Source organism: Apostichopus japonicus, chromosome 20 (genome assembly GCF_037975245.1).
Source record: "Apostichopus japonicus isolate 1M-3 chromosome 20, ASM3797524v1, whole genome shotgun sequence".
In the NCBI taxonomy this organism is placed as follows: Eukaryota; Metazoa; Echinodermata; class Holothuroidea; order Aspidochirotida; family Stichopodidae; genus Apostichopus; species Apostichopus japonicus.
In genome coordinates, this window is record NC_092580.1 from 20,682,777 (window position 1) to 20,701,344 (window position 18,568).

General features: G+C 36.0%; 1 protein-coding gene and 1 long non-coding RNA gene across 5 annotated transcripts in view; one reads left to right on the plus strand and one right to left on the minus strand.

Moving 5' to 3' along the window:
- Positions 1 to 236: 236 nt before the first annotated feature.
- The window catches only part of LOC139961682 (uncharacterized), a 118,651-nt gene continuing 100,319 nt past the window's right edge, over positions 237 to 18,568 (minus strand). For all 4 annotated transcript variants that reach the window (XM_071961079.1, XM_071961076.1, XM_071961077.1 and 1 more), the window contains exons 2-17: positions 17,830 to 18,398; positions 14,483 to 14,590; positions 12,965 to 13,192; positions 11,720 to 11,833; positions 10,595 to 10,804; positions 10,121 to 10,192; positions 9,072 to 9,197; positions 8,114 to 8,186; positions 7,048 to 7,152; positions 6,307 to 6,446; positions 5,555 to 5,728; positions 4,965 to 5,162; positions 4,082 to 4,290; positions 3,491 to 3,677; positions 2,461 to 2,556; positions 237 to 1,520 (exon numbers count right to left, since the gene is read on the minus strand). In XM_071961079.1, coding sequence (XP_071817180.1) covers positions 1,383 to 1,520; positions 2,461 to 2,556; positions 3,491 to 3,677; positions 4,082 to 4,290; positions 4,965 to 5,162; positions 5,555 to 5,728; positions 6,307 to 6,446; positions 7,048 to 7,152; positions 8,114 to 8,186; positions 9,072 to 9,197; positions 10,121 to 10,192; positions 10,595 to 10,804; positions 11,720 to 11,833; positions 12,965 to 13,192; positions 14,483 to 14,590; positions 17,830 to 18,246 — 2,595 coding nt within the window. In that variant the 5' untranslated portion in view covers positions 18,247 to 18,398 and the 3' untranslated portion in view covers positions 237 to 1,382. The remainder of the gene's footprint in view (positions 1,521 to 2,460; positions 2,557 to 3,490; positions 3,678 to 4,081; positions 4,291 to 4,964; positions 5,163 to 5,554; positions 5,729 to 6,306; positions 6,447 to 7,047; positions 7,153 to 8,113; positions 8,187 to 9,071; positions 9,198 to 10,120; positions 10,193 to 10,594; positions 10,805 to 11,719; positions 11,834 to 12,964; positions 13,193 to 14,482; positions 14,591 to 17,829; positions 18,399 to 18,568) is intronic.
- LOC139961687 (uncharacterized) lies at positions 5,675 to 8,098 on the plus strand. Its single transcript, XR_011790965.1, has 3 exons — positions 5,675 to 5,809; positions 7,079 to 7,219; positions 7,659 to 8,098. It is a non-coding gene; the product is annotated as an uncharacterized lncRNA (long non-coding RNA).

The window sequence follows — 18,568 nt, forward strand, 5'->3', positions numbered from 1 at the left end:
GGCTGCTTTCGCTTAAAGCAAGTTTAAATTTATAAAAGAAATCATCAACATTTGACTTGTTGTTACTTGTCTTGCATATGAAAATATTATGCTTCAGGTGTATAATTAAAATGTTGTGAGGGTGACAGTAAACGTTGCCAAAACTGAAAAAGATATCTTGTTTTGGAGAAAAGGAATTGCTTATTTAAGAAATGCATTTTGACATTAAGGCAAGGAATCAAAAACAGAACTGACAATTTTGTCTGCTATTTAAACCATTTATTCTCATCATTAATTACTGATGACCACAGCACACTTCTTTTTTCTTTTACTTTACAAGTAGAGAAAGTAGCGTAAAAATAATTGATAAATAATGTTAGTAGAATACTTGGAATGCAATGTTTGGCACCTTATGGTAAGTTATAAATAAATAAATTTAAAAATGAAAAGGTATTAAATCTATGAAATGTTACATTTTAAATTTGCATATATTTAGTTTTGCATATATCAACTACATCATGGATTACCCACATTATCTTAATGTACTTAAGTCCATTAGTGAATCTATCACAACAAACCCAAACTTATTTACAACTTGGGTATACAAAGTCATATATTTACATTTAAATACAGCCAAAAAAAAATCAAGATTATATTTATAACACAATGATTTTTATTTTTCTGATATTCATAAATATCTAATATTGCTTTTTTTTCTTTGAAATAATTGTACCAGATTTTGGTGTTTAACATTAACAACTTTGTATAATATCAAATATTTTACAATTTGTAATGATTTACTGACCTAATCATTTTGAAATAATATAAACGATGGATGGAACCCTAGTTTGATATTAATATTGGAAATATGGAGGAAGCTCACTCTGTGTTAGGAATACATTGGAAAGAAAGACAATCAATCTAAAAGAAATTGGCAATAGTTACATAATTTCCTTTAATAAAAATGTATAAAATAAATTTGATATTCGCATATAGTATCTATATTGAACTGGCAGATTGTATATATTGTATATTACCATGGAGTTCATAGTAAACTAAGTTCAGTAATTGATTGATTGTTTAATTAAATTAATTAAATATTGAGCTTAATTTCCTTTTCGGAACTACAAAATGCTAAGGATTGACTAATAAGAAATAAGTAATGCAAACTTTAGATCAGAAAATTAAATTAAATTAAAAATTAAAACGACAATTTTAATTTCTAGCACATCTGGAGCACACTGATGACATTTTGAATACCTCCAGTATCCCAAAGCCTTATTACACGTTCTAGGGGGTACAACTACTCATTTATTAAAAGAACAAGGACTTACAGAGATATGATCTGGGGTCTTTTCTTCCCCTGGGCAGCAGTTTTATCCGGATAAAATAAGGGGTCTGTCTCACTTTTTCGGAGCTTTTGCAACGTTCTTTGTCGCTTGGCCAAGTTGGACCTGTTTGGCGTTAGACCCAAATTGCATGGTGCTGATAGATTCGGAAACGTTGCTCTCGGCTGGACTAATGTTGACAAACAGACAGGCCTGGGAATAGGATAAAGACAACAGATTAACTATGATTAGAGCTCAACCAATACTTAATGCTGTTACCATAGTAATATCACATTAACAATAGTAATATTGTTGTTACCATAGTAATATCACCTTCACAATGCTCAATGGAACACTAACAATATATAATATATGCATTATTGGACTGACAAAATATGTAAAGTAGTTACTTAAAGTGTTAGAGTTTTGTTGTTATTCTATAAAGTAACAACAAGGGCTGCAGGAAATATTAGATTTGTTCTAGATTTGCACCAGACCAAAATATTAATATAATACAAAGTTAAACATAATAACGGATGAAAAAAAACTAGTAACAAATGGTATTGAAATACAATACTAACAGAGTTATGGAAAAAAGTCAGTGTGTTGTAATGGTGGTGTTAAATATAGCTGTTCCTTTCTGTGTGGTAGTTGTGGTAAGGGGGGGGGGGGGGGGGGGGGTTGAGTGAAAGAGGGTGTTGTGAAATAAGAGGACAAAAGTCAAATAACTTTTAATCCTTGCTACAATCCATCCTAGATTAACCTAACTTCTGCTATTCTAGTTAAAGTGAAGAAGTTACCTGTCTACACACTCATGCACTCCATCTACCTGCAATATCCAACATTCTATTAAGTTTTGAGTTTCCTCAGTCAGTTATTTCCTTAATTTTTTTGTACTAAGGACTACGGATTGACCGATTGAAGGTTATAGGGTTTCAATGCAGGCATGCACAGTTTGTGGCTGTGTAGGAAAACAAACCATGTAGGAAAACCACTATTAGATTTCAGTAAAGATAACAGAGGCATCACTGAAAATGATTAGAAAAATCAACAACGAAAAAGAATTGATCAAAATGAAACACTCGGGTATAGACTGGTAGATTGAAATGTAAATTAAAGAAACATACAGTAAATACTTAAAAATCCACTTTACCTTAGCATCTCCACCAAGTGATGGTTGGAGTAGGTGGGTCAGCTTTGAATTCCTGTAGGGAACATGGAGGGCGCTGCTCCTTAAACCGCTAAACACCTGATGTGACGAGAAGATTGGAAGGGGTTATTTTCCATTCTAGTTTGTAAAAACACCAACACTCACATGAAGATATTTCTAGTATATGTGGATAATTTATGTCCAGGAGGAAGCTGTTTAATCGTGGTGAAGGGAGCTAGCCCTGCATGGCAGCATGAAACAATATCAATTTTAGTGAATTTCAAGCCTACAGAAGCTCATCTCAAACCCTATCCATGTGATGATTGTGGGTGATTCCTCATCTCACTCTTCCCCCCCCCCCCCCCGGCTTATATCAAACCTTTTCTTTTCACATATTTATACTGGGGTTTATCACTTTACATCCCCATCTGGTGGAATGAGAGTGTGCTTCATCATCTGCAAAGTTTCCCAAGTACTGAAAGAGGGTGCAGAGGGGAGGGGGAAATGGAGGCAACCCATTCATCATCCAAATTCATCAGCATATGGTGAACAACATTGTTTGCAACCAGTGACTGAAGAGCACCAAGTCATATTTCCCAATCCACAAACCAGAAATACCAAACTACATAAGGCTCTACTAAAGAAATACACACAGCAGTAATTTTGAATTGTAACAAACATGATTGCACAGAGGGGAAAAATACCTTTCCCATGGAAATTGAGATTTTCTTTGAAACATTTTCAATAGAAATTCCCTTGCCACTTCACAGGAAATATGAAACAGACTTATTAATTATAATAATATTTAAGAGTCAACCAATGTTTTTCTTTCAGACAACTGTGTGATATAGACACACAATGCAATGTAAACATTCAAATAAACCTGTCTAGTAAAACAAACCAGAAACAAATCCTGGTTACAGGCCTGTACAGCCTAGAACAAGTTTGACAGCATATACATTCACAGAGCTTATTTGCTTTCCTCTAGAGCCAACAGTCAACAGGATATACTGTTGCTTGGCTGATGACTCACCTGACCCAATGAGGTCAATGACTTATTGATTGCAGCAGCTTCTACGAGAGTTTGACCGGAGGCTCCAGTCTTGGCTATCCGTTCTGACCCGGCCAAGTCCACAAGTGTAAGTGAACCGAAACTTACGGCCTTGGAGACCTTATCGACGCCTTCCACGGTCAGCATGAGTAGGAGATGGGAACGAGAGCTAGATAAAGAAACAGATGTGACGTAGAGAGGGATGTTTAGAGGAAAAACAGGTTGAGAGGTGGTCAATTGGTCGTATCACTCTGAGATGTTACACAGAGCTTCAACAATACATGTGCGTGAGAGGGTGGTGAGAGGGTGGGGTGGGAGGGAGGGGATTTAAAAGCCCATGGAAGAATCAACAGTACAGTATAAAGAACAACGATCCAATTTCTTGTCTGAACTTTTTTTTTTAAGTTTCTTTGTTATCACAATATTTTGTGTTTATAGTATAGACTGTGTTCTTGGATTATACTGTCAACATTGGGCAAGATTCGTAGAATGATCATTGGAGCAGACATAGACATCGACTCCCTTAACAGAGGAGTAATCAGTACATAATAGTAGGAGGGATAGGTGATATACCTTGTAGAGTTCATATTGGTGGCAGCAACACTTCTATTTGCATCTCCCATGTCCATAATCTTTGTGATATCTTCCTCCTCTTGGACTACGACTTCGGTCAATCCCGCTAGAAATAACCGTTTGCCTTTCATCTTCACGTCCAGGGCTCCTTTCTGTTCTTCGGTGAGTAAATCCTGGATGTGTTCGTTGTACACCTCTATCATGGCTACCTATGTGAGGTAAAGGAGAGTTATTAGCAAGGTGGGTTGGACATAGGTAACGCATAGGAAGTTTCAAAACACCATATTAATAATGCTTAACCATGCTTTCAAGTAAGCTAGTTTTTTAGTGCCAAAATTTGGCTAACAGCTAAATTGTACCCTAGAGACAAAAAGTGATGTACTTTTGGGGAAGAACGACATGTAAAAACACTAGTAACTGCCAAAAGTAGAGGCATAGTGACTTGCTTAAAGATCCTGCACAACCAAAGCAGTCACTAGAAAAGGAGGAAGAAGGCCTTGGTTTCATTCAGTGGGAGAGGGGAAGTGGTATTTGGATCTAACAGTCTTTGGTATAGAATGAAGAGGGAACTGAAATATATAGCATTCGTTCATGGGATACAATTTTTACCGATTGGCTTAAAATGAATCTGAACGCCGTGCTCGTAAAACTAGCTTCTTGCTACACACATACATACATCCATACACGCATGCACCCACCCATACATACACGCATACACACACCCATACATACATACATACATACATACATACATACATACATACATACATGCTGTACTAACAATCTGACCCCATTAGGTGTCTACAGTTGACTCCATCCTCTACCTTAATTTTAATTCTTGCCCTTTGACATATTTACACATCCTTAAACATCTACTACTCACTTTCAAGGTGTAATTGATCTGTTCTCTTTCACTGCAGATCCTGAGCAGTTCTCTGATGGCCCTGACGTTCACCCCTGGGTCCTCCTTCGTTCCCATCATAGTGTATGTCTTCCCGGAGCCTGTCTGACCGTAGGCCATTATACAGACGTTGTAGCCATCTACACATGATGTAATGATTGGCAGAGCCTCCTCAAAGACCTGAGAGATAAAAATGAAATCAGAAATATTGATGAATTTTCATGGATAAAAAGTTGTATAGGTTATTAATCAGAATTACTGACCAGAATTAAGAATACTTAAAAAGAAAACTTGCAAGGATACTTCATTTTTAAGACCAACGATTCATAACTTAAAACACTAAATAGAATATTGATTAAGGTAATATCAGCATATTTTTCTTTGGGAGTGCAAATTTCAAATTCAGTTCCCTTAAATGATCAGTAAACTGAAAAGATAAGGCTTTGACACTTTCAACCATCAACAGTGGCATGAGACCAGTTGTTATATAGTTACAGTGTTTACACATGTAATGATGTTAAATCAATACAGTATTATCTGCATGAAATGCTCCATAAAACTTGAATTCTTACCTCTGTTTGCTTGGATTCTGGAGTGAAGACCCTGTCAAATTGGAAGGATACTTTCTTGCCAGCAGGATTCAAGCAGGAAATATCCTGCTCTGTCGGAAACTGATGATAGCAACCCACGCGACTGTCGTAACGCACTCGACAGAAGACTCGTATATTACCTCTCAATTCTTGCAGCTTTTGATAAACGGCCGGGAAAAAAAATAAACATTGTTGATAAGGAATGGTGTAGCATGAGAGAAGATTTTTACCACCAAGGTAAGAGTTTATATGAGAGAAGAGTTTTATTACCAAGAGAAGGTTAGTGGTCATTCAGCATCTGAAGAAGATCCTGCTGGGATCGAAACGTCAGGACCTCTTACTTTCACACATTCTATTACACAGGCTCTTGAGCAGATAAGCAGTTTGCTAGCAGTTTTTGTTTTATTTTATTTTGAATTCAAGATTAGCTATGAAATCCAAGATACAGGATAATATATTCTGGTGCAACACACATTGATATTAAAATCGCTATGTTTTTCAAAATAAGTTCATGATGGTAAAGAACGGGAACTACCACAGAATTTCCAAAGGAACTAAATAGGACGTATCAGTTCTATTTCCTCAATGTTATATTTTGTGTAAGGGATGATAAAAACACATTTGGAAGTAATAAGTCACTCCTACAGTGCATTGATAAAGTGCAGCGACTATAAAAAGTACTTTGATGTAATGCTACTTGACAGCAGTTTCATCATGTTATACTAAAGACATACCTGATTATACAACAGCCTCCTCTGTAAGCATTCTTTCTTGTAAAGTATTTTAAGGTCATCCAACTCTTGGTTGGTGCTCGTGTCTGCATGTTTCATCTGAGAGAAACTTGTTATCACTTGCTGGAGCATCTTCCCCATATCTGTAGTACAAATTCAAAATGATGTTACTTTAAATTCTTGATGTGAAGGTAGTGATGACTTGTATATATTATATATAGATTATGTAGAATTATGGGGGAAAAAAGGAAAAATATGTAAAAACAGTATATTTAATTACTTTACAATCACATGTCTTCTAAATACCTATAATCTCCTGTCCCTCCATCATCACCCCTAGCCCCCCCCCCTCCACTCTCCCTCCTCCACAGGACAGTAGCAGGACTCAAAGTATAAAATAAGGCACAGCAAACATGGTCATTTCTAAGTGCAATACTGCCTGCCCTACAAAGGACATATTTGCTATTTAAGACATTATGACAATGGTTTGCTGCCTCCATTGTAAAGTCTCACCGGCATACCTAGCAGCAACCTTTGAGTTTGTTATCAAGTTTATCTGATTGAGGTTATGAGTTTATAATTGAGTTAATCAATGAGTTTATCATTGAAGTTTGCTCCAACTACTAGACTTGTCGTATATTTATAGTATTTTGTTCCTTCAATATATCCATTTCATAAATTTTCCGAGACTTACTTCCTCTTTTGAAACAAAAGCTTATACTTACTGAAAAATATCATTTTTACCTTCAAAATTTTGTTTCACTTCTTTCTTCAGAGTGACCTGAGATTTATCCAGACTCTTCGCCGTCGTGTCGAGTTTTCTCAAAGTTTCCTCGTCGATAACTGGACCTGTTGTTCAGCAAATAAAAACAATGAGTGATTCCTGCCTGCGTTCTCTATCCAAATGAAGTTTGTGGTGGGTTTGGAATATAATTATTATTACTATGATATTCATAATCTTGAGAGCCTTGTATTTCTAATGTCGTCATAGTGGCAAAACCTGGACGAGGAAGTCTTTCGATGAGCTTCAGAAAGTTTGCTTGACTTTCTAATCTGCAGCCAGTTAGGGACAATTTCCTTAATGCTTAATACCACTCTGTACTGTCCTCCCACATCATGCTTCAAAGCACTCGTTCTGACAGTAGAAACAGTTCCTAATGTTTTTCTGATAGGCACAGGATATTCATACTGACATTACCAGTGCTTTGAAGCGAAACATGAAAAGTAGAGTATTAACAAAAATTAGGTGAGGTCTCTGTAAATAAACTGGTAATTCCTTGAAAACTTCAGATTCATAGCTTTGGTCATCTTTAATACCAAATTAATAATTTGCTTTTGAAATGAACTTTATCCAGAGACTTCTTCAGATCCATTACACTTCGCACACCACGAACAAGCAAATATGGCAAATAATGGAGAGTTTTATAGGGGAGCAAGAACCCCCCCTTTCAGTGGAGAAAAGAAGGAAACTTCAGTGGTTTGGTCATGTAATTAGACAGAAGAACAGCCTGGCAAACACTATATTGCAAGGAGGGACAGATGGGGTACGAAGGAGAGGCAGGCCGGTTAAAACCTGGATTGACAACATAAAAACCTGGACTGGGATGGACTTCAACCAGCTCATAAGAACAGCTGACGATCGTGAATTGTGGAAAGCATGTGTCATGTCATCATGCCGCCCCAACGGCCCTCAAGTTATGGGACATAGATAGATAGTAATTTAATGAGGTCAGATGAATGAACCTAACAATCGGAATTATTTTAAAAGCAAAACAAGATGTCTCCATCACTAAGTGTCTGGTTGAATTACCTGCAGCTTCAGCCGGAGCTTCATCAATTTTGTGGGAGTTAGGAGATGGGTCTGCCTCTGGTGCTTCGATATCCTATGTTTGATGAACAAGGTCAAGAACAAGAATGAAAATCAATTGAGATAATAAGTCATATATTTAATCCTCACGAGATGGAAACTGACAGTGAATTTAGAAGACATTCTGCTACATACTTCATCTCCCTGTTTACGTACAGCAAGTTTTTAAAAGTGAAATACTTTACCACTGACAGAATTGCCACAATGAGTACAAATCAAAAGTAAATAAAGGGAACACAGTTATCAGTATATGCAGCCATTTTTCTCTCCTTCAAAGCCTTTATGTTTTATATCTTCCAGAGAAGGCTCTCATGGAGTTATCGTTTCATCGTTTATTATTTACTATAAAATATAATCGTGATTTTGAGTTTAATGAAATTACACTAACAGGCCTAGAAATTTAAATATTATATAAATCAAAACTTATTCAATTAACTTTAGAGGCACATTTTATTGACACAAATTTGTTTCGTATAGATGAACAAGTCCACCTACACTGCTTCGTATATATATAATTTTTTGTTCATAGTAGTGAACTAAGCAATATTTTTATTATTTGCTAGTTTTGTTGAAAGTCACAAGAAACTATTATGAGGAAACAAAAGGTCAAGACCTCAGAGGACTTTTTTACAAAGATTCATCATCTCAAAATATATTACATTTCACTTTAATATGAAATTTTATATATGGAAAATTGAGCACCTTAGGTTCTGGGCACTTCTAAATACAACATTCTGTTAGATTTCAGTCAAAAAATTGTCTTCAAATACTTGCATGCACTCCTAACCTTCATGCGTACCAGTCATTCTACACCTCATTCCAAACAACTTTCCAACCGATCAAAAAGCAGTAAATTATAATTAAAACCATTAATTTGTTTACATAGGAACGTTGCACTTACAGGTGTTGCAGCCATCCTAACAGTCTTAGCAGTTTTGGGTCTTTCCTGTTGCATGGCGGCCATTTTCATATTTGCTGTCTTGACTTCCACTTCTAAGGCTGAGGAAGACTCCCTCAACTTTTCCAACTGAAAAAAAGAACCAAAACAACAGACAGGAAAATTAAAGACGTTTAATACGCCAATGTTTATTTTTACAGGATCTTGGTTTATTTTCACGGAAGCTGCCCACATTGGTTGGAAGACGACATTGCTGTTTTTGACCCTAGATACATAAACAGATACATAATTATACAGAGTCAACTAAAGGTATCAGATTTGACACTTTGAATGAAGTCTAGTTTCTCTTTTTAAGCTTTTACAGAATTGAAACAAGACAATACCGTATGTATACTGACCTTATGGTATATGGACATCAACTACAGTACACATGTGAGAAATACCCTTTCAAAAATCAATGAGAAATGTCTAAAAGTAAGAAAGTATAAATGATCATTCCAAACTGAAATTAGTCCACAGCACATTCATTAGTAATACATTGGCATGGCTGATTACTACAAACAAACCAAGTTGGTTATCCAGCACACATCAAGACTAGAGGTTGTTCAGACAATGGAAAGGGGGGGAGGAACTCCAGATAAAAAAGTTTTTCTATTCCTGTAGCATATTTTCCATTTCTAACTTAGCATATTTTTCCATTTTTTATCTCCCTGTACATAGCATAACAGTTATATTTCATAGTCATAGCTACTGGAAAACTCAATCAAATGTTGTTTTTTAGTCCATATGACCATATTTATCAATGGAATTTAAAGTACTGAGCTGTTAGTGACAATAACTTTGCAGCATTAGACAGTTTATCATAGGTTGGATTTCAGATCCCTAAGATCCATGAACCCGATATAAGAGATACGGATAACTCAGGTTTTACTGTACTTAGGAAATACCACCATCCATTTCCTATTAGTCAACAACCGATGAAAACATTCTGTGAAGAATCCCAGAAATTTCAAAACTCTGATAATTAATGAACTATAAGCCTGTCTGTTTACCTCAGCTTTCATTTTCGTGTTTTCAGCATGGAGCTTCTTGGCATGACTGGTGATTTTCTCATAATTCTTTTGCTAAAAAGTGTAAGGAAGGGAAAAATGGGATAACAAAAATAAAAATGGCCAAAAAAAAAAACTTTCCTACAATGAAACTGTTGTATTATTTTCTTGCTCTTACACATAAATATCTATCTACAATCAGAGACATATAAAATATCTGCTTTTTTTGGGTCAAATCTTTGAGTAAACTTCTTACACCTTATATGCTATCATCAAACAAAAGGCAGACTATAAAGCAGACTGTTTACCATCACAAGTTAAAGTTTTCCTTGGCTCTTTCAAAATAGATAAAATCTTCTTCTTCTTCTTCCAAACCCTCCTCCCCCCTATCAAAGAAAAATTTACCTTTTATGCCTTCCCTCCACCATCCCTTCAAAAGAAAAAAAATATGCAAGGGGTTTAGTCTCTTTATTTTACCAATTTCTTCATTTTCTCTTCAAGGGATGATATTTTGTTATCCTTCTCCTTCATAATTTTGGTATTAAATCCAGCCAGTCTATCCGGCGAGTCCATCACCCCTGTGTCATCGATTGTTAGGTAGGTCGTAATCGCATCATCTGCGTCGTAGTTGCTCTGCCTGAGGGCAGCAACCATATCGTACTTATCCTTCCAGCTGGGTATGCTATCCTGTCATTGATAAGATAAGATAGTGTCATGTAATACGATGAAAATATACTTAACTTTATACTCTGTTTTAGAGATTCTTTATTAGTCCCTTTTCTAGCTACCCTGGAAATTTTCCTCCAGATCTTAGGGCATCCCTGGGATGAGCTTATTAAACAGTTTCTCAAACCCCTTACTTACAAGGTTAAGAAATTGCTTTTCAACACCCAGACAAAGCTTACTTTTACAGTTCTTGTCATCATTTGAGATTTGGTTGTTGGAGCAATTCGATAAGTAATAGTAATAATTTTAGGGGTGCGTTTGATTCCACCAAGTACCCATAAACCATTACGCTAGTCTCCCCCAAGCTTGTAGAGCAAATTTTGCATTCATATTTCAAAAATGAAGGAGCTTTCAAAATTATTAGCTCCCACAATTCATGATATAATAGATGTAGATATAGGATGGTCTGGCTCCACAAGCATTTTATTACTTTCTTCAGATCTCCTTTCATTTCTTCAAGTTTATAATTTGTATATTAAAATCGTTGTAAAAATTGTCTCATTGTATACACTATACACTCTTGGAAAAGGGGCTTCCAGACTATTATTAAAAGAACCCTAAAGGTTTCCAAAAATAAGTGAAAAGTTGGAACCCTTTTTATCGAAGTAACTCTTTGAAATAATCCTTGAAGAACCCGAAAAGGTTCCAAATATGTGTCAGAACCTTTTTTTTTCTAAGAGTGTAATACCCATTTCAGTCATAATTTTCTTAAATTTTTTTTTATGTAATTTTGGATACAAACTGAAGAAATGATAAATCAATGAATGAATGAATGACTGACGAGAGATTTATGTACTCATTTCAATAAGTTATTTTTTTCAAACCAAATTTGTCAAAACTTTAAAGTTGAAGACACCATCACGGCAAAATACTTACTCTTAATCTCTTGACGAGAGGCTTAGTAAAATCTGTGTGTTGTTCCCAAGAAACGGGCAGCTTGACCCACATCCCAGATTCATCGTCAAAGAAACAATGAATGTTCCTTTTCTCCTGTCACATGAAAAATAAGAAAGGGAAACCATGAAAAGAATTGTACGAGAATCCTCAATGTATTTCACTTATAAACATTGTTGCAGGAAATTATTAGGATTTTGTGGACAATGAGGGTTTTGAGGGAGGAAGAGGGGTGGGGTGGAAGGACAGCCATATCTAAAGTTATTGGTATGGGAAAACCTGGGATAAGATTGCTAAGCTTTAAAAACAATGCTATACCTTTTGAAAGTACTGATTTCTTTCTATATTTCAAATAGCAAAGTACAATTTTGAGCTAAATGGGATACAAACTAACAATTTCATTATTCATTATTAACTGGATATCCAAAACTGAGTAAATGGAGAGGCCTATTAACCATTCCTTGTTGAGATGATGATCATATGTGTTAGCTCAGTGTTTGGGGTGTGTTAGGGAGTGTTAGCTCAGTGGTTAACGCCGGTGGCTTTCAAACATAAGGTCCCGAGTTCGAGTCACTCCAAGATTAATGTATGTCGTCCAGTTACAAAGTTGTTGACAATTGACAATTCATAATCATGGACATTAATATATGAATCTATGAGACTGACTTTGGTCAGCTTGCGGCTTCGATAAGCCAATGATGGCTTCTTCGCAGGTTCCTGCTTGCAGGAGGATCTAAAATATATACATACATACAAATGTCACAGTACTTTGAACAATAACACAATCCAGGATAACACCCAAGGGTTTGGTGAAACCCAGAAAGCTACAAGGAGGATACTCCATATGTAAAATCAGCTGGATGCGAACACATATATTCAATTCATAATTACTTTGCTCTAGCTGTCAGAATTTTTTTGAATTTCCCACTCACTTGCTAAATTGAGGTTCATTTTAGTGATTTTAAAGACATAAAAAGCACATTTTGAAAGAATTTTTCCCCTAAAATTATAAATGAGCCCAGCATTATCGTTAAAATGAAGTGATATAAGAAAAATAAATTGAAAGAAACAGCTAATTATAACATTCAGGGAATCACAATAGCCATTATTTCCTCTCACCTCAAATATATATATCAGGATTGTTCCATGGGGGAAGGGGGGGGGGATTGAAAACAAACAGCTAATTATAACATTCAGGGAATCACAATAGCCAGTATTTCCTCTCACCTCAAATATATATGTCAGGATGGTTCCACGGGTGGGATGTTTTAGCATCCCTGCTCTGTCATCCTCACTACTCAGACCCGAGGCTACATCCACATCCCCAACGTCAAGAGGTCTACTGGGCCTTGGAGAGGGGTCATCATTACTGGGTTCAGAGGGCCCAGATAATGGATCCCCATCGGTCTTGAAATGTCCCTGATTGTTCCAGTGGTTCGGAAATGCTTGCCACTCCTGCAAGGGTGAAAACGTTAATTTATGATTTATTTGTGATTGTGGAAGTAAGAGAATTCCCCTAATTGATGATAATTGATGGTACACACCAACATGTGGTGACACTGGGGTTCCATCCTGTTCCATCTGTCCTTGCATTACCATGCCAACATTTTTAGCCTAGATGTTAACACTCTTATCAACCAAGTTAACAATGCAGCCATGAGAGATCTTAATAGACTCTCTCATAAAGTTCATAGAGACAAGAAACACCCACTCCATAGTGATCTGAAGTCACTTCTTCAACACACTAATTATAATTTGAGAGATAGGACAATTACGCCAACATTTCGAACTGTACGTTTTAAAAATTCTTTCGTGTATAGGGCTGCCATATTTATTCAGGGTGTCGTTCCACAAAACCTACTTTAATTCTTTTATTTAAAACTTTTAATTTATTATTTGTACATATAGTACATGCTATTTCAAGCTATATAACTCTTAACTGTTTTTCATATCCTATTTATAAATATGTACTTTCATGTATTTATACTGGATTTTTAATAAACTTGAAACAATAGTACCTTACCCAGTGGGGTACAACCCATATCTGGTGGAGTATAACCACACATGTTGGGGTAATACCACACATGGTGGGTACAATGGATACAAACCTACCTGTCCCAGAAGAACCTCCATAAGCCCTCGACTACTGTCATATCCACATTCATGACATTTTAAAGCAATCAATCTTAGATGTTAATGTTCATCCACAAATTGAAACTAATTTATTGTCAAACTCTCGCATTTCTAATGAAGTCTTGTCATGAACACAGTGTGTACACATTAAAATCGGTGATCCCTTCTATAATATAAATATAAGTGGGCATAAAATTGACAAATCACATATGGAATAATCAGAAAAAATAGAATATGGAGATCCCATCATACCCATGGTCATCATGAAAGGCAACAAAATTTCCCCAAAGGTCCTGTATCTCATGGTCTTATATTATTCAGTTTAAATATTAAATGCATTAATTTTGACCATATTGCACGTAAACAAGTCCTCATTCAATTTTCTTTTTCTTTTCATTTCTTAATGAATATCCATGACATATTCTCCCCTTTTTATAAATTGAACCAATCACAGCTAAGGATCTATACTTACATGTGTGTTCCAGTTATCTAAATAGAATCTCCTTCCTCCTTCTCTTATACAAGTGTACTCCTTTCTTAATGAATATCCATGACATATTCTCCTCCTTTTTATGAATTGAACCAATCACAGCTCTAAGGATCTATACTTACATGTGTGTTCCAGTTATCTAAATAGAATCTCCTTCCTCCTTGTCTTATACAAGTGTACTCCTTTCCGCTTTTATGGTGAAAAGTCTCAAACACTATATCATCGTCCCCCTGTAATGAGTGCAGACAAACAAATATAAATACATTTGGACACTTTTCTGTGGATTTTGAAAAAGGTATCATTACCTTGTTAAAGTTCGTAATTTACGTTCGCATGTTACAGAAGATTTACCAAAACTGGCGATAGCAGCATTGCAATGCAACCCAATTTTCCACCTTCTCTCCCCTTTCGACTCAAAGACCCTATTGATTGGTAACGTTAATTTCATACTTCTGAATATCTGAATATTCATTCAATATTTATTGTATATTTGCTGTATGCAGATCAAACTCTTTTGAAAACATACGTTAAGAAACAATATCCATTTACCAATAATCTATGAAAGTGACTTTTGTGTAAAAATAAGTTGGCCTGACGTTTGCTGACAGCTTTTGTTTTATTTTAAAAGTGACTTTTTAATAGATAAATGCAATATGACAATTAGATTCATACATTTCTGCCTTATTAAGTACTGTAATGTCTTGGGTAGTAATTAAAGTTAAAAACAGCAAACGTTTCTTCAAAAGATAATGTACATTGTTAGGTGATTTTCTCTAAGTAGGTGATCCCAAAATCTGCAAATTTATGCTCCCACTTTGCACTGCCTTTTGTCCCTCCCCCAGTGCAATATGCAATGTTTTCTTAGATACTTTATCAATTTACACAAAACAATTTTAGATAGCAGATACACCCCAACTGTACACCTCCACAACCCCTCTCCATACATTGTCTTCCTTCTCTGCCTCTCTATTAATACCCCTCAGCCAAGAGTATTGATCACAATCGGGCGTCTTGGATACAGTCCTATTATTTTGGTAAACTTTACTGGCATCAATCAATAACCAACCACACTCCAAACCTTCCTTGTGGCCTTCTGGTCTTTAACACTGGTCATCAAATCACTGTGGTACTATTGATCATGTGGTATTCATACAGAAGAGCTATGACAAAGTAGAGTGTGTTCAGTCTGAGTCTACAATACAGTATAGTATATAGAAGCATATGAAACTAAATTATGATTACACCTTCTTCTCAGGCTCTTTTAGATGTGGGCTTCAGCGCCTTATTTAAAAACACAAATGATACATTTTTAATTATGCATCATACATACATGTATACTGTACGTATTATTTTGCCTGGGTATGACATCAAACTACTAAACAGTATATACAGTAAAGTATACCGAAGAGAATGTGTTTAAAACTAAATTATGATTTCTCATTCTTCTCCTCTTTTAAATGTGGGCTGCAGCGCTTTGTTTAAAAACGCCAATTTATGATACATTTACACATCATACATGTATACTGTACATGTATTATTTTGCCTGGTATGACATATCAAACTACTAAACAGGTCTGTAGGTGACACTGTTTCGAATGATAACTCACTCGATAAGCATTCTGCAATAAATAGCTTAACATCATAACCGGGGGACTCATTCATCTGGTATATCCCATAACAAACATGGGTAAAGTAAACGAAATAACCAGACATCTCAGATGGGTTCAAATTAACATTCGTTTATTATTAAAACTGTAAAACTAGTGATGTGTATCTGTGTTAATGACTTTTTGCATGTCTTCTCATTTCTTTGCCCATTGATCTCGTTTTGTTGTTTACTAACTAGTGTACATTTTATTTCATGTGTTTAGAATTTAATCCACGGAAAGTTTGAGGGAGAACGTACGGAAAACAATTTACTAAGTATAATTGCACTTGTTTTCTCCTTTTCCATGTACTAAGATAAAAGTAGCATGTAAATATTATTTGTATTTGTGCACACTGCACTTTGTGTATGATAATCCTGTGACAGGTGTTACTGGGTGGAAATTAATAGATGAATGAAGGAAAAATGAATGAACAGAAAGAATGAATGACAGGAATGAATGAATGAATAAATGAATGAACGAGAACATGCACCATAGAAGTGGTTTCTGTAGTGTACACAGCACCATACGTAATGTAGTATTGTCAGTATTTTGTGGGAAACAAACTTCATGAAACTGAAACTGCACTAAACAATTTGTGATCACTTATTTCCACTGTGCCATGTGATGTATTATAGTTCACCTACTAATTAAGACTGAGAGCCCATATGGGCTCTTTAATCCCAACAAATAACCTATTTTAGCATTAATCAAATGATAAACATGACAAAAGCATCATAATCACGGTCTACATCCAATTGATTCCATTTCAGTCAATCTACAGTAGTTGCCAGTTGGATTTTTCTCCCCTCCCCCTAATTTATTGTGTGGTGGGGAGAGCTATGTGGCTGTTAAGAATTTACTCTTCTAAGTGGATACTCAATTAATTATTCTACTTTTTAGAGAAAAAGATGAAATGCACTTTGAAAGCATCTCCCCATTATTCGGATCATATACTTAAGCCGCAAAATATGTTGGTTAGTTGCATGTTTGATACCTTCAAAAGTCTGTTATTATGTCATATTACAAATGGCTATAGCCTACTGTACATGTAATAAAGGCATAAAAGCCATCAATAATTTCATAGCAGATGTGCCTAGGCCACAACTAAGTTTGCAGTCAACTGCAGATCGGAGTAAGTTACATAATATGTTCAAGTAATGAGTCTGTCAGTACCAGTCCTAGTTGAAATTTACTGTGTTTCAGGAAACACTGTTTAGTAAGAACAGTGCAGCAACTGGTAGGAAATGGGATGACATGGAACGGGTAGTAGTTAGGTTAGTTGACTATATGTATTTCCAGCAAATCTGGGGACATGATATCGATATCGACTCCCTCGTGTTGATATCAAGAGCTACGGTTCGTAATTTGATGGTCTCTGGGTGTTTTGGTGGTTCTATGTTTCAAGGATTATAGTCAAATACCCAAGTTTAGAGCACCTCATGCAGTAACAGGTATTTTGTCCAAGATAAAAATTCAATGCAAATACAACTTGGTTGTAACTGGTAGTCTTCACTAGCCTTTTCTAAGAGTCACGAATGAACGTTAAAACTTTAGATTACGATCACTTCTTATGTACAGTCAAGTTGTTTCAACAAACAGAAGGCCAAACATTAAAATGGAAATTATTAGTGGCCTTTTATAACCATTTCATCAATATTCATGGGACTGTACAGAAAATCTAGGTATATTTCCATGGGATGGTACATAAGATCCAGGGACTGTCTCCAGAAAGTGGAGATGTCTGGTCACCTTAAACTAGGGGGAGGTGGAGGGTTATTTGGGAAACAAAACACAATCAGCTCAGCAAATGTTCTACTTACCATCTCTTGGAGTTGAAGTGCCATTGCGACAAATTCGTCTGGATCTTGGCCAGGGTGGGACGTCAAGGCATTTACGACTCGCTGTTGCTGTTGGACTGAATTACCCGCACGTTGCCACATATCCCGAGCATTAGAGTACCCTTGCTGTTCTCCATACCCATCGTAGGAAGGGTCCCTGTACTGTTCATAGGCATTTTGATAGGCAGGAGTAGTAGCACTGGTATATCCTCTGCCATTATTGGTTGCCCGACCATTAGCAGTAGGCTGTCCATTACTTCTTGGAGCTGCATTGGGGTCCTGTAATTGGACCTCTTCAAACTGGGCCCTTCCTCTTCGCCTTGGAGGAGCTTTTTTAGCTTCCTTTGGTTCTGGCATGCTATTATCTGGCTTTGCTTGCTTGCTAGAACCACTTCCCATGCTTGATAGTCTATTCAAAGCGCAGTAATTTGTTACCTGTGTTTATTATAGACAGGCGAGCCATTTTTTACTGATACTATGCTTGTATAAGTTAGTGTTCTCATCAGTTTTACAAAAGTCTTTCTGAAAGTCTGTGGTGAGTTCATGAGATTCTGTGAAGATAACGAAAAAATCAATTTAAAAACAATTGGATGGATGGATTCAATAATAATAACAAAAAAAAACAAGTATAGTCAGTACTGCGAAGTTCGGAACAAATATACGATTTTACCATGACAACCTACAGCAAGAGCCAATTTCACGAAAAATTACGAAGCTACAG